A 24,323-nucleotide genomic window follows, 5' to 3' on the forward strand; every position below is an offset into this window, starting at 1 on the left:
GCTAGATATTTTACTTGTATTTTATTTTTAATCATAGCCCAAGATAAGAAGGTTCTGAATTGCAAAATCAAAAGTGGAGTAATTTTGGGGGTTAGTGATTACAGAAAATTCCCAATAGCAAAAATTGAACTTAGGGCTTCACAGGAATTCATCTTAACTTTCTTACAGGATGTTTATAAGATAACAGCTATTTTTTAAAAATAAATCGCTATTGTTGAAAGTATTACATATGTTCCTTTTTCCCCCCATTGTCCCCTTCAACCCCCCCCCCCCCCCGCCCCCCGCCAAGCCTTTACCACCCTATTGTCTGTATCTATGGGTTAGGCATATATGCATATGAGTTCATTGGTTGATCTCACCTTCCTCTACCCTCCCCTGCCTTCCCTCTGAGGTTTGACACAGCTATTTTTAATAATGAGTTTTATAGAGTACCTTCTATGAGTGTCGCATTGTAGTGGATTTTATAAGTTACAAAAATTGCATAGATGACCTCAGACTGCAAGAAGCTTACTTCTAATTGGGAAGTGGGGTATACATATGAAATGGTTAATAAACAAAAAATTTGAGATATAAGTGACATAGAACATTATGTTAGTTTTAGGTGTCCAACTTAATGATTTGTGCAAATACTGCGCAAAATGCTTACCACAATAAGTTTAAGTTAAAATCCAGCACCACATGTAATCATTATTTTTCCTTATGATGAGAACTTTTAAGATTTACCATCTTAGCAACTTTTAAATATGCACTACAATATCGTTAACCATAGTCACTATGCTGTATGTTACATCCCCAGGACTTATAGCTGGAAGTTTGTATCTTTTGACCCTCTTCCCCATTTCACCCACTCTCATCCATTCACTTCTAGCAACTCTCAGTCTCTTCTCTGTATCTATTAGTTCACTTTTTTTTAGACTCAACATATAAATTAAATCATACAGTATTCGATATTTGTCTTATTTGACTTATTTCACTTAATAACTTAATACAGTGCCTTCGATGTCTATCCATGTTGTCAGAAATGGCAGGATTTCCTTCCTTTTTTTATGGCTGTACATATATATGTGAGACATCTTTATTCATTTATTCATTGATGGACACTCGGATTGTTTCCATGTCTTGGCTATTGTAAATAATGCTGCATTGAACATTGGTGTACAGATATCTCTTTGAGAAAGTGATTTTGTTTTCTTTGGATATATACTCTAAAGTGGAATTGCTGGATAATATGGTAATTCAATTTTTAATTTTGTAGAAAACTCCATACTGTTTTTCATAGTGGCTGCACTAATTTATATTCCCACCAACAGTTCACAAGGGTTCCCTTTTCTCTACATCCTCCCCAACACTTGTTAGTGCTTATCTTTTTGATGATAGCCATTCTAACAGACGTGAAATGATATCTCATTCTGGTTTTGATTTGCATTTCCCTGATGGTTAGTGATGTTCAGCACCTTTTCATGTTAGCCATTTGTTTGTCATCTTTAGAAAATGTTTGTGTTGTGTTTTTTTTCAGATTCTCTGCTCATTTCTAAATTGGATGTTTTGCTTTTTCTCTATTGAGTTGTATAAGTCCTTTATATATTTTGGGTATTAACCCCTTAACAGTTAAGTAATTTGCAAATATTTTTTTCCATTTAGTAGCCTGCCTTTCAATTTTGTTTATTTTTGTTGTTGTTGTTGTTCAGAATCTTTTTAGTTTGATGTAGTCCAACTTGTTATTTTTGCTTTTGTTGACTGCTTTTCTGTTAAATTCAAAAATATCATCACTAAGGAACTCACCCTCTATGCTTTCTTTTAGTAGTTTTATAAATAAAAACTTTTTATATAAGATAATAAAGTGCTAAATATGTTTCAAGACACATTAATACACATTTACTATGTGCCGGGCACTGAGATAATTTCTATGGGAGATAAAATATAGAGTAAGTCAATACCCTCTATCCACGGGGGGAAGATAGCTGTACATATATATGAGCCTAACCTTTCTCAACAACTTCATTCATAGAGTATATATCCTAAAGCAGAGTCTTAATGCATTCTGACCTATTATGTTGTCTTGCAGTCTAAAGCCTCCTTCTTTCTTATGACTAGTTCAAAGCTGAGCATAGGTCCTACCAGTTGTATGAAACCATGATGATTTTAGCCTATCATGTTGATAAAAGGTCGGAGAGGAGGGGAGAAGAGATAGAAGGAAGTATGGTATGTATAAGGAATTGTTCAGCCTAAAATTTCCTATTGAAATTATAGAATCTCAGAAGTGACACACTAGGTGATAGGCATCTGGACCCAAGGTTTAGAGACTAAACAAATATATGATTACGAATCTGAATTTTAGGTACTTATTTTTCTGCCCAAGAAATATTCATTGAGAACTATGGATGAGGCACTGTCCAGGAGTGGGGTTAGAACAATGAATAAGGCCAGGTCCCTGCATCATAGAACTTAGAGTCTAGTGAGAAGCACAGACAAGAAAATTAATCAATTGATTAATAATATAATTTTTTCTAGTTTTATTAAGAAGTAAACATACATTACTCTATGTTCAAGGTATACAGCATGATGGTCTAATTTACATATATCCTGAAATGTAAACAATAGGTTTAGTTAACATTCATCAGCTCATATAGGTACAATAAAAAAAAAAAGAAAAAATTCTCTTTGTGATAAGAACTCTTATCCTATATAATAAAAGCCTAATATGCTAAGTGTCTGGTCGTCCAGTTGTCTGTTCAACTAATCAAAGCGTAATATGCTAATGATATGCTAAGGCCACTCAACCGCTTGCTATGACGTGCACTGACCACCAGGGGGGCAGACAGTTGACCAGTCAACCAGTTGCTATGACGTGCACTGACCACCAGGGGGCAGATGCTCTGACTGGTAGGTTAGCTTGCTGCTGGGGTCCAGCCGATCAGGACTGAGCAAGATGGGCCAGACACGCCCTGGAGCCTTCCAGAGGTCCCTCCCCAGCTGGGCAACCTCCCGCATCCATCCCTGACCCTCATCGTACACCGATGGGGTCCCTCAGCCTGGCCTGCACCCTCTCGCAATCTGGGAACCCTCAGGAGATGTTGGAGAGCTGGTTTTGGCCTGATCCCACAGGCCAGGCCGAGGGACCCCACTGGTACATGAATTCATGCGCCAGGCCTCTAGTGATAATATAATTTTATATAGTGAAATGAAACTAAAGAAGATAGGTTAAAGAGTAGGTGACTGGTATCTATTTTGGACACTATTCATGGATACAGGTAAGAGATGGGATAGACAAATGTTGGGTAAAATCATTAGGCAGGAGCCCTGAATGCCCTTGAAGGACAGATGAGCAGGAATGAGGGCTTTACAGGCAAAGGTCTGGGAAAGAGATAAATATGGGTGTGTAGGGGTGGGGAGGAGAGATGGAGAGAACTGGAAGAGGAAGAGCTAGCCTATTTGCTTTGGGGAATAACAGGGAGCAAGGTTATGTGTGCTGGGTCAAGTCCAAATATGCCTTACAAGATTGAGCCCGACTTCTGATCAAGGTGGTGTCCAAATAAATAAATAGCCATAAAACCCACTAAAAATGGTTTGTGGCCACTTTAAAAAGTTACTACCGACATAATCTTGAGCAGGGGAGCAAAAATATTTAAAAATTATTCTCATAGACAAATGTGTACAGAATGGGTTGAATCAAAGTGACACTGAAGTCAGGAAAGTCAGCAGAAAATCAATTGCAACAGTCCAAGAACGTGGTTAACATTTGTGCAGCATTTATGCTTTCTTATCTCATTTATTTATCCATTCAAAATTATTTATTGAGCACCTGTTAGGTGTCAGATGGTGAGCCAATCAAATATAGTCTCTGCCCTCACAGAGGTCAGTCTAGTGAGGAAACAGGCACTGTCCATGTAATCACAGGCTGAATGTCTACTTTCAAACTATGATAATTACCTTGAAGGAAAAATTAGTGATGTTATGGGAGGCAACTCGGGGGAGGGGGCTTTTCTTCATATAGGGTGAGTAGATAAGATTTCTTTGGCAGATATTGTAGGTAAAATTTAGAACTGAGTGTGGAGGAGGCAAGGAGTGGAAGAGCAAAGAAAATAGCACATGAAAATAGTACAACATCCATTTAGATCCTGTTCAGGCATCTGTAAGATGGCCAGTGCTCCTGGAGCACAGAGGGTGAGTCTATCATTGAGAGGGGGTTTTGAATTGGGGCTACAGACATAGGCAGAGTCAATCTTGGAGGCCTATAGTTGGAGTTCAGACTTCACTCCAAGAGCAGTAAAAATCATTGAAAGGATGGAGAGTGAGATGAGGATATGGACAGGGATTGAAACAAAAGTGGACGCAGGATGCATCCTTGTAACATTGGGATGGGGGCCATGAAGATGGAGAGGAGTGAACTGGTCCAATAGATAGTTGGAGGTACAGACAACAGAACTCGGCAATGGATTATATGTGGAGTGTCAGAATGGTTCCTGAGTTTCTGGCTTGTGCAAATTAATAGTGTTTAAATAGCAACCCTGTATGGTGCATGTCACTGTTATCCCATTTTACTTTAATCTGAAGTTTCAGGTGGTTAAACAATGTACATGAGGGAGTACCATTAATAAGTCTCAGAAGTAGGATGCAAAGCCTGTTTTATGGTTTCAACTTCTGGGTTCTCTTTTCTATATCATCCTTCTGACTGCAGAAGGAGTGCCTGTGGCTTAATGATGGAAAGACAATAGTTTTGGTCTTTATATCTCAGAGCCATAGAATTTTATGATTGGAAAAGATTATAGAGAACTTCATGCTATGTTTTTCCAGCTTCTTTGACTGTGACCCACAGTGAAAAATGTATTTTGCATTACAAATACACACATACAGTGGGGCCTTGTCTTACGAGTGTCCCGACTAACGAGTTTTTTGAGATACCGGCTGTCTCTCCGATTTTTTGCATTGAGTTGATAGAGTAATTTGAGTTAACGAGCTCCTTAACGAGCTTGGTCTCGGAAGGAATTAAATTCGTATGTCAAGGCCCCACTGTACACAATTTCATGAAAAAATTTCTTGAAATGGCCTTACTATAATAATGAGATACACGCTGATATTTTTTCTTCTATGAAAAACACTAGTCCCCTTCCACAAAATTGATTTCATTACCCTCTAATGAGTCGTGACCTCTGTTTAAAAAACTGATCTGGTCCTATACATTTTTTCAAAGAGGATTTGAGGCCTAGAAATGTAAAGTGATTTTCCTAGATCTCATCATCAACAGGCAAATGACTTCCTAACGGTTAGCGCCATTTTCTGACTCTATTATACAATTCGGCTTTGTCCGCTTTATAAATAAAATTGATAGGTTTGTAAAATTTGTTCCTTAGGAAAAACAAATCTGTTAATAGTTTTTTGCTTCTTAACATTTAGTGTGTTTCTTCCTTTACAAGTATTGTTTTGCACTAAGGTTAAAACTCTTTAGGACCTAATTAAATGAAACGTTGCAAGATTTTATTTGAAAAGTAAAGGATATGAAACGGTCAAGATAACAGTGCATAATCTTTAAGATTCCGAGAAAGACTAGTAAAAAGAAAATGGAAAGCAGTTTTCAAAGAGAGGTGATAAAAATGCACTTATGAAGTCAGTCAAGAAACCAAAGGACAGTTGTGAAACCAAGAGGAAAAACCAAACCTTTCTGCTAAGCAAAAATGCCAAGGAGAGAATAGAAAGCGTTAATAACGTGTGCGAAAGCACAGGCACCACATTTTATGAGAGAAATTTGAACATAAATGGAACACATAAGATGAAAAAAGCTTATTTAGGTAATATTGGAAAATGGTGGGACATTGGGAAAGAATTTAATGGACCTATCAGACTATTAAAGATTTAATAAAATGAAAATTTAAAGTTTATTCAGCTGAACTGAATTTAGAAGCTTATAGGAACATAAAGAGGAACATTTCGGGAGAAGGCAGAAAGGGGTGTGCTTGCCACCTTTTTGCACATGACCTCTAACACTGCTGGGAATACAGACTAGTTATTGAAAATCCTGACAAGGTTTTCTGGATAGTTTTGCTCTCAGACAAGAGGCATGGAGCATAAGAAGCCCAGAAACAGCTAGAACTGGGGCAAGCAAGGATGGAGAGTCCGTAGCGGCAGGGTCAGAAAATGGTAGCATTTGGTTCGGTGAGGACACCTTTTCTTTCTAAAGACCAATCCAGCAGGGAGAAGGGGAAATATTGTCAATCTAACTTCCAGGCATGGCCCAGGCCTTATTCATGCATCCACCAACAAGTATTTTTTAAGCTTTACTGAGTGCCAGATACCATTCTATGCTCTGGAGAGGGACTATGGATAAGACACATTTGGTCCCTGCCCTTAAGAAGTCTGTAGCTAAGCCTGGCCGGACGGCTCAGTTGATTGGAGCGTTGTACTGTACACCAAAAGGTTAAAAGGTTGCTTGTTTGATTCCCAGTGCAGGCATGTATGGGAGGCAACCGGTTGATGTTTCTCTCTCTGTCTCTCTCTTTCTCCCTCTCTCTCCCTTCCTCTCTCTCTAAGATAAATGATTAAATCCTCAGTGAGGATTAAAAAAAGAAAAAGTTTGTAGCCAAGTCAGAGGAACAGGCAAATCCAAATGGTTTGATGATGCTGTAATGGAAGAAAGGGTCAAGGTGCCAGGGAAGAAGAGAAGAGACACCTGTCCTGGACTTGGAGAGTTAGGGAAGGCTTCCTGGAGCAAATGACATCTAAGCTCAGCCCCAGCTAGATTGGCTTAGTGGATAGAGCATTGAATTGCAGACTGAAGGGTCCTGGGTTCGATTCTGGTCAAGGACACATACCTCGGTTGCAGGCTCTTCCCCGTCCCGGGCTCTGGTCGGGGCTCGTGTAGGAGGCAACCAATCGATGTGTTTCTCTTACACCGATGTTTCTGTCTGTCTTTCCCTTTCTCTTCTCTCTCTACAAATCAAAGGAAAAATATCCTCAGGTAAGGATTAAAAAAAAATTACATCTTAGCTCAGACTTGAGTAGGATAAGCAGAAGTTGGCCAGATGAAGTGTGAGGAAGATGCTTCCTTGTTTCAAGGATTACATCACACCATGTGTTTAATGCATTTATAAAGCACAGGCCTGTCACACAATAAACCCTCATTAATGGTGGTTTTTAATATTTTATTATTGTCAGTTACAGGCACTGGTCAGATGATACTTTTCTTATATGAAACAGCATGCATGACACAATGTTTCCATAAATACGGCTGATAGAATTCAATATTAATATTTAATTGCCTACTATTATTTAACAGGTCTGTAAAATACTAATGTGTCTTATTGCAAATCATTTTGCTTATAGAAGAAAATTCAGAGCATGTCATATATTGTGATTTCTCCATATAAGAAAAATATAAAATAGAATCAGAATAATAGAACTTAAAAACTGTAGCAAAAAAGGTGAAGGGGAATATAGCCAAAATAGTGATAAGTTGCACAGTGATGGATGATTACTAGACTTAGTGTGGAGATCACATTGTAAGGTATAGAAATGTCAAATCACAATAGTGTACACCTGAAACTAGGGTAATATTGTATACAAATTATATTTAAATTAAAAATGTTTAGAAAGAAACTATAGAAGTCATCTAATCCAGTCCTCTCCATTAATACATGAGAAAACTGTACAGTGTAACAATGTTGTTCTTTAGTGGCAGAAATAAGACAAAAATGCAGGTGTACTGACTAACAGTTGAATACTGTAGACCCCCCTTATCCTCAGTTTCAATTTCTGCAGTTTCAGTTACCCAGCATCATGTGTGATCTGAAAATATTAAGTGGAAAATTTCAGAAATAAACAGTTTATAAGATAAATTGTGCGCCGTTCTTAGTAGTGTGATGAAATCTCGCTCTGTCCTGCTTCGTCCTGCCTGCGATGTGAATCATTCCTTTGTCCAGCATATGCATGCTGAATGTGCAGTACAATAAGATATTTTGAGAAAAGAGAGAGACACCACAATCACATAAATTCTGACCAGTGGGTGGGGCCGCAGGGCTACGAGGCAGCCGGGGCTGCAATGGGCAGAGCCCCTTGCACAAATTTTGTGCATCAGGCCTCTAGTATATTTATAATTGTTCTATTTTGTTATTAGTTATTGCTGTTAATATCTCAGTGTGCCTAATTTATAAATTAAACTTTATCATAGATATGTATGTATAGGAAAGAACATGTATAGGGTTTGGTACTGTCTATGGTTTCAGGCATCCACTGGGGGCTTTAAAATATATGTCCCACAGATAAGGGGGGCCATTGTACTCATTTTCTTTATAGCACATTGCCATTTATAATAGATTTTTTCAAAGCTCTCAACTTTGATATAAAATTGTGTTACTATTGTTACCTTAATGTTAGTTTTCATTATTACCTTTGAAGTTTTTATGGGTTTCATTTTTTGTTTTTCTAGTATTTTATTCATTCTGAAAATATATATGTTTTTAATTTCATTTGAACCATTTTTACTTTTACAGTAAGAGCAAGAAAAAAATATATATATATATATTGCTACTAACCATTTTCATTTTAAACCCTTAATTTATTATTTGCAATAGATGAACATATTTTAAATGTTACTTGTTTTTTTGTTAGGCTAATGATTCATTCAAAGACTGTACCTCTGGCAGGAATATTAAAATATCAACTTAAGATCTGGTCAAATGTCCCTAAGTTAATAATCTAAATAATGTTTTCCTTACAGTGCACTCCCGACTGCCACTGTGGTAATGTTCTTTTGTGCCTGTTATTATTACACGGTTATGTTCACCAGCTCTGTGTAAAGCTACATAATTAGCCAACACTTTAAGATAAAACCACTAAAAGGTCCTTCAGGCTATTCTTCCTTTTTGCTCACTGTTTGCTCAGAAGTCTTCTGTGCTTTAGCCTATTGTGCTAATATTGATTTCTTCACCCACCTGCCAGCTTTCTTATTCTTGGGCATCTCAAAAATACCATAATCGGTTGTCATTCTCTCCACATGGGGGCCATCCAAAGTCCTTGGCTGCCTCTGTGGGCAGCCATTGGTTAAGGATTTCTCAATGGCCCCCCCTTTCCCACTAGATTCTTGACCGTCCCCATTGTGCATTTTGAAAAGCCCCATTTACCTTGCTGCCTGGATACCGACTGCTGCAGAGTGTGTTTCTCATCAAGATCTCACATCTCTGGCTACTTGGGATATAATGCCAGCTTCAACAACCCTTTCTCCTTTACGCCTCACATTTTGGGGGCGGTATGGTAATAACTACAGATGACGTTGTGAGTTATTGATTTCAGTCAAATCTCTCAGGTTCCCTGACCATTCTCATGATTCCAATAGTAAATGGAAGCAATTTAGTGTCTAAAGGCTGATGCTGACTTGCCCAAGAGTCCCCCTCCCCTTCCCGCTCCAAGCATTTCATATATTGCTTGGCAGCTACAGCCCACTGGCTTTTGGTTGCTGAACTTGCATTTGTTTCATTTATGGTGTTTGTGCCCATTTAAGAAAATAGCCATAATCTTATATTTTCTGGAGAACAGGAGAAATACCATTTAGACGTGCAAATGACAAGGGAGGGTACATCAGATAAATTGGTGGGTAAACTGGGTTATCCCAGTTTTATTGGTCTGGTAATTTTCTTGCTATATTTGCCATTGGAAACAGAAATCTTCTCCAGTCACAGATGGCTACTTATACTTTGGCATTTTTACATTATGCAAAGGTTATTTAGTTATAATTCCCATAAGTTAGTCTTAGATCAAAAGGTGAGAGAGTAGTTCCAAAGCCCAAACTTCTTTCTATTGGAATTTGCAGAAATAATCTCAGTACTCAGAAAGGCCAAATGTATGCTATTTTTCTTTTCATTAGTTCACTGCATCTCAAATTTTCTTCCTACTCTCTGAGAACCTCGAGACTACAGTATTTGATTATACAAATATCTTTGGACATACATTATGTTTTATGGTTTTTAAAAATACAATTTTTAGTGTGGAAACATTTAGACATAGACAAAAGTCTGTATCACTCAGCTTCAACAATTATTATCAACTCATTAGTGAAATTTGTTTCATCTATACTTTTACCTACTCTCCCAGGCTCATAGATTAATTAATAGTGAGCAAATCCCCCGACGTATCATTTCATCTGTTAGTATTTCAAAATGAAAAACTCTTACAAAAAGCATAGCCATACTATAATCAAACCTAAAAACTTTAACAGTATTTCCCTAATAGCATCAATGAACTAATCAAAATTGAAATCTTAGTTGTTTTATAATTTCTTTTCACATTTGGCTTATTTAAATCAGAATCCAAATAGGACCCATATATTATATTGTATTTGGTTGCTATGTTTCTTAAATCTCTTCTAATCCATAGTTCTCCTTATTTTATTTCTTCTTGTAATTTGTCAAAGTCCTTTAAAGTTTTCAGGGTTCAGTTTTGCTGACTGCATCCCCATACTGTCATTTTGTGTTTCTCCCTTAGCTGGATTTCCTGTATCTTGACCCATGGATATAGAGGTTTGATTGTATTCCTTCTTATTTTTTGGCAAGAAAAGTTTATGGGGATGTTATTTACCTCCATCAAGATGCCAAAATGTCTGCTTACTTTTCTGCGATGTTAAATTGTTTAGTGTGCTCAATTGTTGCCACTCTGACCCAACCATTATAAAGTTTCCCCTCAGCTGTTAATGTGCAGTTTTTAGTAGCCATTGGTGATCATGAATGAGGACCCATTATTTGATTAGGTGTTTCAAAACAATATATTTTAATAGTATATTCTCTTCTTCATTTATTAGGTTTTATTAAAACATTTTTATTTTGGTAAACAAATAGGTAATTATTGAGTACCTATGATGTGCTAGCACTTTGCAAGACAGTAAAAAGGGAAGACAAAAATACATATGTATCATGGACCCTCTTCTAAATAGAACTAGAAGCATTATGCTCAAAACAAGTCAAGAGAAATTATGGACTAATAAAACGATTAAGAAAAGAGAGATGAGTGTGGGTTGGAGAATGCTTCATGGAAGACATGCAGCATGTGCAGGCCAAGAAGCATTTTATGAAACAGGGAGAAACTGAGAGCACTCCCGGTGAGGAAATAGTATGGACCATGCTGTGAGGCTAAGAGCAGTAAGGGAAGGTGAAGGAAAAACAAAACCTACCTAGAGATAACACATTAGCTAGGTTAGTGTGGGACATTGTTGGGGGCAATGAGAAGGCTGAACTATTACAGTTCTGATTGGAGAAATTGACTTAACCTCCTGAACTTTTTGGTATTGTTCTGAATGCATTTAGCAGGTAGACTGGATAGTCTAGAAAATTACAGTGAAGTGGCCTATGGAAATTCAATAGTTTAGAAATTGAGTTGTCATAAGTAAAAGCTCATCTGAACTTAAATATAAGATTGCCTAAGTCAGACGTAAATGTAAAGAATTAGTCATGTTGATTGGTGTACATAATAAAAAAAATTACAAACTACAGAGATACTTGTGGTTCCACAGAACAAACAGGATGTTTAAAAAAAGAGGCGGCCCTAGCCGGTTTGGCTCAGTGGACAAAGCATTGGCCTGCGTACTGAAGAGTCACGGGTTCGATTCCGGTCAAGGGCACATAACTGGGTTGTGGGCTCACTCCCCCATAGGGGGTGTGCAGGAGGCAGCCGATTAATTGATTCTCTCTCATCATTGATGTTTCTATCTCTTTCTCCCTCTCCTTTCCTCTCTGAAATCAATAAAAATATATTTAAAAAAATAATAATAAAAGAAGAGTCAAGCCCACAGGGCTTGGTGTGAAACTGTAGCCAAGTTAAAGATGTTGAGTTTCACTTTGGAAATGTTGTATTTTGGGTGCACATACAAATAGCAAAGGCATTACATATTTGTTAGGATGGGGTTGCAGACAAAAAGAGTACATTTTAGAGTCAGATACACAGAAATGATAGGTTAACTCATAGGTAAGAATGTGCACGCCAAATAATGATCATAGAAAGGCTGAGGTCAATGGGAAAGGATAGCAGTAGAGTTGCGGGTGTGAGGTGGTCTCAGGAAGCAGGAAGAAGAAACGGGTAGTATCCATTAGTGGAGAAGCAATGGAGACAACGTATGGCCTGTGCAGGAAAGAGTTTTAAACACGAAGAAATGGTTAGCAGGGTTAAGTACCACCAGGAGGTTTAGGAAAGGGGACTGAGGGCTGTCCTTCAGGTGTTTGTGAGGGAGATCACTAGCAGCACTTGGACACGTGATTTTGATACAGCATGCTTAAGCTAGCGTGTGGGTGACAGGAAGGAAAGGTTTGGCACCAGGAGGTCAGGACAGAAGGCACAGGTGATCTTATTCTAGGTATGGATTTCCAAAGAAGAATGTAAATATGATGGCCAGACTAGCAGCTGATAGGAAAACCTAAGTGCGTCTCAAAACCAAGAGTCTGATTTTTTTTTTTTTTGGTTATTTCGATATATAGGGCAAATATATTTTTAGAAAACAGACTTAGAGTAGTTAAAGTGCAAAAAGAGTTTAACTGTTTAGTCACTTTAATTCATCATATTTTAGGACATTTTAGTTATTCAGTTTTCATTTTATGTATTACCATAATGAGTCATGCTTATATCAAATATGTAATGTAACGTATTAAGTTGGGAATGCTAGTTTCCTCCTTTACTAAAAAAATTCTGCACATTTCTCCATCTCCCTCCTCTCTGCTTCCTTAGATACATGTGTCCATGGAACATGTAATGGTTTGATTTTATTTGTTAGTTTCATTGATTTCTTGCTTACAAAGACAATACATGTTCATTGTAAAAATATCCTTTGACACAGACAGGCTTAAGGAATAAATTTTTAAAATTCCATGAAATAATGCTATTCAGAGATAGCCAAGATATTATTTTGGTAAACCCCCTTTAAAATCTCTTTCTATGTGTAGATACATGTATGATATTTATTTTAATGAAATCACACTGTAAAGTGGTTTTGCACCTGCTTTTTGCACCTAACAATATGTTGTGGGCATTTTCTATGTCAGTGAATATAGATAAAAAGCATCCTTTTCAATGGCAGTCATTGAATGAAGGTACCATAATTAATTTAAGCTCCTATTGCCAGACACTTAGGCTCTTTCCAATTTTTGTGTTTAAGCAGCACTGCAGTGAATGTTCCAATGGGTACATTTTTGTGCACTTGTCCAATTGTCTTTGAATAACTTCCTAAAAGTGGGATGTGGGTCCAAGGCTATACATATGTTATATTATGATACACATTGCCCAATAAGTGCTGTAGCAGTTTATTTCTACCAACGATACCTATCAGTACCCCAAAAGTTCTTTTAAATATCTTGAACAATTTTTTTCATCCTCCTTTGGGCTCATTTTCCTCACTTATAAAATAAAGAAGATAAAATAATCAGTGGTTCTTAAACTTTTTAACACCTTAGGACCATTTGAGATTTTTAAAAAATTGTTGAACAGAAGCTGGAACTGTTGCTTCAGAAAAACACACCTGTGCAAAAAGAGAGAAATTTTCATATGCTATTTATGAGAATCCATAGATCCTTTTAAGTTAATTCATAGCGTCTTTAGGATTTCACTCCATGAATCCAAGTGAAGAATCTGAATGAGGTGGTTTTAAGGTTGCTTTCTCCTTTTAACACTAAAGCACACACACATACTGTACACATGTCACACTCATGTGCACACAGAATTTTAATGTGTATCTGGAAAAACTTAGACATCTGCTTGTTACAGAACCTAGTCTCATTGTGATCAGTAAAATCACATGAGTATGAATAGTTACTGAAATGAATTTCTATTTCAGGTTCGTCAATGGCGAGCCCACCAGGAAGAGGTAGCACGATTGGAAATGGAAATTTCTGCCAGAAGAAGAGAAAAGGAAGAGGAGAAAGAGAAACTGTGGAAGAAGAAGAAATTGTTACAAAGAGAAGAGAAGAAAGAAAAAGTATAAAATTCACTGTTGCTGTGAATGTGTGAACGAATGTTTAACTGCCTGATTGAGCTTTGATTAACCTTGGTGTTTGGCATGGAATTTTCATAGGCAGTTCTTAGGAAGATTTTGGACATGAAGGAGAGCCCACTTTATTAACCTGCATAAGCACAGATACTTGTGATTAGAAGAGATGCTGTAGGTAAAGAAAAGACAGGTTTTGTGACTGTTGTTAAGTCTTGTACTGAGCAGGGCCATGGCCAAGACCAACCATACTGGGATAGCATTTTGGTTGACCGTAGTGCAGTCAATGACTGTCAAAAGATGTCCGTGTGAGAAAGGCATTTTGAAAGATGGCAGAAAGACTTTTATCAGCTTGTAGATGAGCTATTAATATTGGGCCTGACAACAAAACAAAAACAACTAAACAGAGTAATAAAAGGAATAATTAAGCTGTAAGCCAAATTCATGGTCAACCTCTTGCAATTCTATAGGACCAAGGCACTGTTTTATTTTATTTATTAGAGGCCCGGTACACAAATTCATGCACTGGTGGGGTCCCTTGGCCTGGCCTGTGCCCTCTCGCAATCCAGGACCTTTCGGGGGGATGTCGGAGAGCTGGTTTTGGCCTGATCCCCATAGGCCAGGCTGAGGGACCCCATATAAGATCTTTGGTTAAACTCTTCCCACCCTCCCACCTCCTCCTCCCTTCCCTCTGACATTCATCGGTCTGTTCCATGTTTCCATGCCTGTGGTTTCCACTCCTGCACTGAGCATCTGCCCCCTGGTGGTCAGTGTGCATCATAGCTACCAGCTGGTGCATAAAATTTGTGCACGGGTAGGGTCCCTAGGCCTGGCCGGTGATCAGGGCTGATCTGTGGGGTGACTGGCGAGGCAATCGGGGGGCCCCCACTGGCACTCGCCGAGGCTAGCTTCGTGCCACCTGCTCGCCGGCCCTCCCCCTGCACCACTGCCAGTTGCCTCCCTTGGCTGGCCTGGGGCCTGCGGGCTGGGGGCAGCTCCTGCATTGAGCGTCTGTCCCCTGGTGGTCAGTGTACATCATAGCGACTAGTTGTTCCACCAGTTGTTCTACCATTCGGTCAGTTTGCTTATTAGACTTTTATTATATAGGATAGAAGTACATTTAGAAAGTATTTCTTAAGTAAAGAGAATGATGTAAAAAATGCATTACCACTCACCTCCTAGCCTTGAAACTGTTAATATTTTCATCCTCCAGATTATTTTACTCTACAGATAAAGTTAAAGTCCTCTTTTGAGGATGTACTCATTCTCATTGCCCTTCTTACCTCCTCAAAGGCAATCTCAACATGAATTTTATTTCTATCTTTCTAGGACATCTATTATTGCTTTTCACATATTTTAATATGTAGCTTGTGAATTTAAACTTTTTCATGAATACTATCATATTGGATCATTCTGCAGCATGTACTTCATTCAACCTTACATTTTTGAGATATACTTATATTAATAAACAGAGACCTAGTTCACGCCTTTTAACTGCTACACAGTGTTCCATTGTAGAACTAGGCTACCACCTATCCCTTCTCTTAGTGGCTGACATTTAAGTTTCTAAAGTTTTGTTCTTGCAACCATGCTGTAGCAGCCACCGCATACATGTCCACTGGGGCATATGTGCACAGCTTTCTCTAGGGTACACTTCGGAGGGGAATTACTATGTTCTTGGATCTGTGTGCTTTCCATTTCATAAGGTTTTTTATTTTTATTTTATAAGATATCATAACTTTTCTTCTTGACTTGTGCCAATCTTATAAATGTAAACAGTGTCTCATGTTTTAAATTGGACTCCCCTGATCACTTGCAAGATTGAAAATCTCCTAATATCCATTGGGCAGTTTTCTTCATCTGTGACTTGCTTATTCATACTTTTTGTCCGTTTGTCTATTTTTTTCTTTATTAATCTGTAGAAGTTCTTATAAATTCTGCATTTCTTTTCATTAGTTATATGGGTTCCAGATTTTTCTTCCATTGGTCACTTGCCTTTAAATTTTCTCTGTGGCATCTGTAGTTTCACAGAAATTTAAAATGATCAAGTAATTGAAGTTATTAAGCTTTCCCTTTTAGAGTTGTGCGTTCCTTTAGGAACTGTGACCTGGCAGTGAGAGCATCTCTACAGAGAGCTTTTATGTTTGCCTCTGCTCAGGGCCCCATGCCTTTCATTGGCCCGGGACCAGTTGGTAGATTAACTTGGGACTTGGGACCTGTGCTGGGAGCTGGAGTGGGTGCTGACTCAGCACAGATGCAGAACACAGCCTGGGTTCTCCAGTTGAGCCTTCACTTCACTTGTCACTTTCCTGGGGGATGGTCATAGTGTATCTAGTTCCCATTTTGTGTATGGATGATCCCTGCTTGACTTCTTGCTCTTTGTAAGCTTGGTTCTAGCTCCTGTGTGCACAGGTCCTACAATTAATTCATATTAAAAGTCCTGACACCAAGTTCTCAGACCCATCTCAGGCCCCCGTTTCCCCAAGAGTCCCTAGGCTTTGGCTTCCTCTCACTGCTCTGATTTTGAGTTCCATTTATTTTCAGCACTGGGACATTGGTGTGTGTGTGTGTGTGTGTGTGTAGTGTTGTGTTATAGTTGGTCCAAAATATGTGTTCATATTTGCTGTGTAACAAATTACCAGACATACTCACCAGAGTTCTGGCTACCTTTATATACACTAACCAAAAATCCAGAATCTATTTATTTGAGCTATATTATATGATGGTTACAAATTTTAGCGCTTCAATTTTAACACTAGCTTGGCAGAAAAACTCTCATAGGCAGTTTCACTGTCTTGAGACTGGTTGTTGTGTTAGCTGGGGCTGTTTCACCTGCCTGGCTTTCTCTTTTTTTAAGAGAGCAGTAACTGAGATAGAGAAACTATGTGTAAAACCCCACTGCAGGGTTTGTGAACAAGAGATATCTTTGTCCTAATTCTTCTTCCCAGTGTTTGTCTTTTATGGAATACTAATGTCTTTTTGTTGGAATAATATTGTATTTTTGTTGGAATAACATTCTGATTTGTATTCATTGTCAAAGTTTACCCTAGTAGGTGCCCATCTCCTTTCAAAATCTACCTTTAAGTTATTAGATCACTCTTTTCTGTGTTTTAAAACTCTAGTTGAACATAATATTCACAGTTTTCATGGTTTTATTCTAGACTCCAGGAAAGTTTTGATTTATAAGCTGTTAGGAGATAATGGTAATATTTCAGAAGCCTCTCTCCACTTTTGAAATTATTGCCTTGATAAAATCAAAAGATGATGCCTTTCTATAAACTATCCCTAGGAGCTATTGTAAGAAACAAAATTACTGTGCTAGATGAACCTTAAAACACTTGATGTGTGATATTGGTCTCAGCATCACCTTTTCAGTAGACGTGGCTCTTTAGGTGGCTTGGGTAACATAAAGATTGCTCTGTATCACAGCATTTTAGGAGTTTGTTGCTGCATGATGCCCAAGTTTTATGGGATCCGAAGCAAGGGAAGTTTTAGCCTTACTCCCAAAATGAAGATTTCAACCAAGGCTCACCTAAAAAAGAGACCTGTCCCTTCCTTTGTCAGGCATACCACAAGTCTCCCCCAAATTTAGCCAACTCCTAATTCAGCATTGAAACCCACCACATTGTATGACTGAGGGATGGGGAGCATTATCAGGAAAGTCAGAAAAACTCCACAGCCATGTGGCCTTCAGCCTTACCTCAGAGATGTTTCTGGGGGGTGGGGGGGACCTATCATTTTGTGATCTCTTAGTTTTAAGTGACATCGCACCAATAAATACCAAGAGACCCAGGCTCCAGTAGAACCTTGGCACTTGGGTGCTCCCCCTTGTCTTCAGGCGACCTGGCAAATACTCAGAATTATATTCGTCCTGCAGACAGATAACCAGGGAAGAGGAGGAGTCTAAAACAAAAGAGGGAAGGCTATCATAAACAGAATGCAGTGCTGCTTCATAGAAGATTCAAGAAGCTCTGTGCTTGAATCCACAGTACCTTCCAATTCAGATCAAAATTGGAATCTCTGGGTTCTTATGAGAGCAGTTCATTATAAAATCATAAAAATCTCTTCTCCAGTATTTCTTAATCTAATAATATACTGATCTAAAAAGCTAAAAGTGGGGGAAATAGGGGAGCGAAGGTCAACACAGGAGAATGATAAAAAAACTAAATTCCCAGACTTTAGACTCTGCTTCTTTGGGATTATTGATATATAAAGGGGCCAATGAATAACTCCTGTAATAGGCGGGCTTCTAAGATGGGCCCCGAGATTTCCTGCTCCTGTGAGATGCATGCCCTGTATAACCGCCAGGGCGGTAAATGCCATGGGTTAGGTTATATTGTACGACACTGACCACCTTGGGAAAGGGGGAGATTACCTGGGTGGGTGGGCTTGACCTCATCATGAGTCCTTTAAAAGCAAAGAGTTTTCTTTGGCTGCTCCCAGGAGAGGTAGTCAGAGATTTGAAACACGACAAGAACATAACTCACATTTGTGGCTTAAAGATTGAGGAGATCACATGGCTAGAAATGGGAGGAGGGGCTTCTAGGGGCTGAGGGTGACCATGGCTGACAGCCAGAAAGGAAGTGAGAACCTATCACCTATACTGTAATTCTATAACCATAAGGAGCTGAATTCTGCCAAAAGCAAGAATGAACAGATTTTTCTCTAAAGCATCCAGATGAGAACTCAGTTTTGTCAACACCTTGATTTCAGCCTTGTGACATGAGCAGAGAGCCCAGCCACACTATAGTGAACTTTGACTTATAGGATTCTGAGCTAATAAATGAGTGTTGTTTTAAGCTGCTAAATATGTGGTAATTTGTTACACAGCAATTAAAAAATTCACACAGGTTTTAGTATCTACAAGTAAAATGCTGCCAAAACAAATCTAGAAACATGTGGAAGTGGCTTTGGAATTGGGGTCTGGGGAGATGCTGGAAGAATCTGAGGAGCATGGTTGAAACAAGACTAGAATGCCTTGAACAGACTGCTAATACAAATGGTAGAGATGTGACTGGTGAGGGCTCAGAAAAATTCAGTGACTATATTATTGGAAACTAGGCATAGGAAGATCACAGTAATGTGGTGGGAGAAAGTCTAGGGAAATTCTGTCCTGCGGGTAGGTAGAAAACTCTCCTAAGTAGTGAACTCCATGTGTGATGAACTGAAAACAAATTCTAAAGAGTGTGTACCTTCTCGGTGATCTTAATCTATCCAACATAATTTATGTGCCATTAGTATGCTGACTAATACTAATTAATATCTCCTGACTAGACTTCTCTCTTGAACTGCAGACTCACATATCTCACTGCTTCAAATCTGATATGCCCCAAATGTATTCCTGTTTTAACTTCCAAACCTACTCTAGAGTTAAGAAATTGTTGCCGACAGCATGGGATGGAGAAAAGGCTGAGTGTGCTAATATAAATCCCTTTGTTAAAACCTCAAAAAGATAAAAAGATTAGAGTATTCAGTCACATGAAAGACCCTTCCAGGAAATTAAGGATGTTTCTTACAGATCTTCTCACACTAGAAGGCCTTTAGGATGTTTAAGGACAGTCTTTTCTTGGCCACCTCAACAGGAAGCCAAAAGAGAGAAGGGATTATCTCAAAAATACCTGTGGATGTGGCGTTTGTCTAATGGAGTGAATCCCCATAAATCCACAATAGCTCATTTGGTTCTTGAGAAAATTTTATTAGAAACACTGATTTCTGCTAAGACAAAAATTTGTTGTCTATAACATTGCCAGCTTGGACTGAAAGGAACTGAGAAAGTATGAAGTGAAAGGAGGTTCATGGACCCCCCGATTCTATTGGCAGGAAGCAGACTACATTCCTAACACTTCCAGCCCCAAATGAAACCCAGCCATCCAGGCTTGGGAAAAGTTTCCCTTCCCCCCCTCACCACCTTACACATAGAATAGTTTGTCAGCTCTTAATAAGGCATATTGACAGTAAGACTGTCAATATGCATCATTAACGGTCCAAATAGGATGATCATTCATTCATTAGTCCACTTATTCAATAAGTATGCACCAAGTGCCTTTAATATAACACACAGTGCACCCAGTCCTCCATGCAATTGTAAGGTCACTCTACTCAAACAGAAATTGCCCCTTTTCTGGTATCTTTTTAAAGGGATGTGTTTGCCTGTTCTGCCACAAAGATAATATGCAATTATTGGTTAGGTCAGTAGATGCTCTTACTATTAATACAGAAGGATTTCTTTTAGCTTCAAACTTTATAAGTAGAACAAAAGGGTTAATAGAGAAAAACTAAAAATACAAAATGGATTGAACTATATGGAGTTTGCAATTAGTTAAATTAAGCATAACCACATTCAGTAAATAAAATATACCTGCACATATACACAGTAAGTGCAAATGCATACTAGTATATCTGTGTATGTACACTTACACCCATAATTATTGTGTGACTCTCCTGCCCCTCTCAGTGGGACTGATGAAGGCCTGAGTTTGAGGAGGATAGCATGGAAACTTTGCCCTCAGTCATTCGTGCCTGGCCCTCCTCCTCTCTTATTTCTTAGTCTTATATCATTAAACTATATTTTCTCCATCTATACTCACACTGGCCCATGCTGGTCTGATGGCTTCCTAGTGTGAATGCTCCTATGCCAATAAAGGTCATTAGTTTTGCCACATTTGATCAAAGTTTAGGACTTAGAGTATAAACTTTTTGCACTGATTCCAATAAGGTTCATCATCTCTCTTTTTACTAATTTTTTTCTTTTTGCTTGGGCCTTTAATTGCTATTGTGTGCATTTGTGCACCATAGGAGCTGCAGGATATGAAACTGTCCTCTGCAATTTCCTTCAAATACTTGTGATGAATTGGCTTTCATTTCCAGTAGTGAATGCCTTGCTGTTGCAGAGGGAGGGTGCATAGATCTTGGGGACTTAGTGGGAGAAAGGACCTTTATAATCAGAACTCTGCTTGGAAAGCATCCCTGGCAGAAAGGTCCCTCAGAAATGGGACCTTCTGGTTCAGATCATAGTCTGTTTCCTCCAACTCCTTTTCCCTCATGCTGCTCCTTCTCAACCTTGAGTAAAGTAAAAGTGTGTGTGTGTGTGTGTGTGTGTGTGTGTGTGTGTGTGAGGGGGGGGGAAGAGAGAGAGATATTTAACTGGAACCCATTTAGACTAACACAACTCAAGGTATAAATATTGTCTATCCTATATAATAAAGAGGTAATATGCAAATTGACCATCACACCCTTGCACAAGATGGCAGCCCCCATGTGGTCACAAGATGGCCACCACAAGATGGCCGGTAGGGGAGGCCAGTTGTAGGCAATCAGGCCAGCAGGGGAGGGCAGTTAGGGGCAACCAGGCCGGCAGGGGAGGGCAGTTGGGGGCAATCGGGCCAGCAGCGGAGCAGTTAGGCATCGATCAGGCTGGTAGGGGAGCGGTTAGGGGGTGATCAGGCTGGCAGGCAGAAGCGGTTAGGGGCAATAAGGCAGGCAGGCAGGTGAGCGGTTGGGAGCCAGCAGTCCTGGATTGTGAGAGGGATGTCCGACTGCTGGTTTTGGGCCTAAGCCGGCAGTCGGACACCCCCTGAGGGGTCCCAGATTGGAAAGGGTGCAGGCTGGGCTGAGGGACACCCCTGCCCCGCAATGCACGAATTTTGTGCACCAGGCCCCTAGTATAATATATCACGGGGGACCAACTGAACTGTGAACACAAAAACACTGTGGCAGTACTTAGTAATGCAGTCACATACAGATGATCTACAATTGGCTTACAGCACTTTTTTACATTTTCATATAATGGAGAATATTGAATATACGAATTCTCATAGACTCCTTGGACCCTGAAAACATGCCTTTGAACCTTTATGAACAGTTTGACCTTTGCTCTGACATCCACCCACCCAAATCTCTCACTGTAAGAATCCTTTTTGCAAAGGAACCACCTACCACTGGAGTGAACTATACCCATCTGGCTGAGGACTAATCTGTTGAATTGCTTCTTACCCTCAGTTTTGAGGTTCTCTCAATTACTAACTCCTAGAAATGTGATCTTGCAGTCAAAGTCTAATAGGGTGGTTTTCTTTTAATTATTGGTCTTTTTTGGGAATATGATTAAATATTCCAAACATGGGAGCTATGAAACCTAATGGGTAAATTAACTATCAGAATTTTATAATGATCCAAATCAGAAGATAATGTATGTTTTATGTAGAAATGATTCCAAAAACAAACTGTGGGTTCATATTTTATTTTCTGAATATTTAATATCAGTCATCTGATTAATATTATATGAGTAAAGAAATTAGTGTATTATGTGAGGTTTAATTATCCAAGAGATCATATAATTTTTAAATATTCATAATTTTCTTGTTTTGCTATTAAAATTTGGAAATGAATATGAATATAAGCTTATTAACTGATTCTAACCTTCCCATATGAGACTGAACACAGGGACAGCTCTCAGTATGTGAGTCAGTAAGTGGCAGAAAGGCAGATGGTAGTCCAAGAAGTTCACTTTTCTGGTTTCAACTGTCTTTTAAAAGTGTAATTTCCACCCAGCCAGTGTAGTTCAGTGGTTGAGCATCGAACCCTGAACCAGGAGGTCACGGTTTGATTCTAGTCAGGGCACATGCCCTGGTTGCAGGCTCGATCCCCAGGAGGAGGCGTGCAGGAGGCAGCCAATTGATGATTTACTGTCATTTAGTTCCACTCTAACTGAACTGCAAGAAACCAGATCATTATAGTTTGATAGATTTTCTATTTCTCTCTCCTTCCTTCCTCTCTCTGAAATCAATAAAAACATATATTTTTTTAAAAAAGTGAAATTTCCATTGGAACTTTTTTTTATGAAGTAGAAAAACTGGTGACAGGACAGTTTTTTGTTTGTTTGTTTGTTTGTTTGTTCTTTCTTTTTTTTAAAAAAAATATATTTTACTGATTTTTTACAGAGAGGAAGGGAGAGGATAGAGAGCTAGAAACATCGATGAGAGAAAAACATCGATCAGCCGCCTCCTGCACACCTCCTACCGGGGATGTGCCCGCAACCACGGTACATGGTTGACCGGAATTGAACCTGGGACCTTTCAGTCCGCAGGCCGATGCTCTGTCCACTGAGCCAAACCGGTTAGGGCTGTTCTTTCTTTTTAAAATTAAATTTATTGGTCAATAAGATCGTATATGTTTTGAGTGTACATTTCTGTGACACATGATCTGTGTATTACATTGTGTGCCCACCACCCATAGTCACATCTTCTCTTGTCACCATATACTTGGCTTCCTTTACCCTTTACTGTCCCCCTTTACTGTTGTCTGTATCTATGAGGTTCAGTTTTATGTCCCTCATATGAGTGAAATCATATGGTTCTTAGCTTTTTCTGACTGACTTATTTTGCTTACCATAATATTCTCAAGGTCCATCCATGTTGTTGCAAATGGCAGCATTTCATCTTTTCTTATGGGTGAATAGTAATCCATAGTATATATGTACCGCAACTTCCTTATCCAATCTTCTATCAAAGGATGCTTTGGTTGTCTCCATGTTTTGGCCACTATGACTAAAGCTGCAAAGAACAAAGGGGTACCTATATCTTTGCAATTAAATGTTTTTGAGTTTTTCAGGTAGAAACCCTGAAAAGGGATCGCTGGGTCATATGGAACTCTGTTCGAAATTTTTTGAGGAAGTGCCATACTGTTTTCCATAGTGGCTGTACCAGTTTACATCCCCACCAGCAGTGAATGAAGGTTCTTTTTCTCCACAATTTCTCCAGCACTTGTTATTACTTATCTTGTTGATAATAGCCATTCTAACAGGTGTGAGATGGTATCTCATTGTAGTTTTGATTTCTATTTATCTAATAGCTAGTGAGGTTGAACATCTTTTCATATATCTGCCATTTGTATGTCTTCTTGGGAGAGTTTTTTTTTTCAGTTAAAAAAGTCAGATGGAGGGGGAAAAACCTCTGGATGATCAAGAGCTATATATACAGTATATTTGTTTTCCTGTAAAATATTTCCCAATAGACAGTTTTAGAAGAAAAGTCTTAAAAATTAACTCCAGGTGTCAATTTTGGGTTCTAGTTTCTGGGTAGAAATTCATTATCTATGGTGATTTAATTTTGCAGAGTGCTTGCTATGTGCAAGTCACTGCTCTCTGTTCATTTTATCTTCTTAACTACCCAAAGGGGTTTGTACTAGCATGATCTTCATTTTATAAATGAAGAAACAGAGATACAAAGAATGTACATAATTTTCCCAAAGTAATACTAGTCTATCCATTAAGAGGTGCAGTTAGGATTTGAACTCAGGAGGGCTAACTCTGTAGTTCATGATTTTAAACACTGTCCATCATTATAATTGCTGTTAAGTTTATGATTAATCAATTTTGAGA

At 38.7% G+C, this 24,323-nt stretch overlaps 1 protein-coding gene across 4 annotated transcripts in view; it reads left to right on the top strand.

Annotated features, from left to right (window-relative positions):
- CCDC148 (coiled-coil domain containing 148) overlaps positions 1-24,323 on the top strand; it is a 220,351-nt gene that overhangs the window by 130,797 nt on the left and 65,231 nt on the right. For all 4 annotated transcript variants that reach the window (XM_070423447.1, XM_070423446.1, XM_070423445.1 and 1 more), the window contains exon 11: positions 13,799-13,939. In XM_070423447.1, coding sequence (XP_070279548.1) covers positions 13,799-13,939 — 141 coding nt within the window. The remainder of the gene's footprint in view (positions 1-13,798; positions 13,940-24,323) is intronic.

The sequence above is a fragment of the Myotis yumanensis genome, unplaced genomic scaffold (assembly GCF_028538775.1).
Source record: "Myotis yumanensis isolate MYYU_CA2020_CCGP unplaced genomic scaffold, mMyoYum1.0.hap1 SCAF_8, whole genome shotgun sequence".
Taxonomy (NCBI): domain Eukaryota; kingdom Metazoa; phylum Chordata; class Mammalia; order Chiroptera; family Vespertilionidae; genus Myotis; species Myotis yumanensis.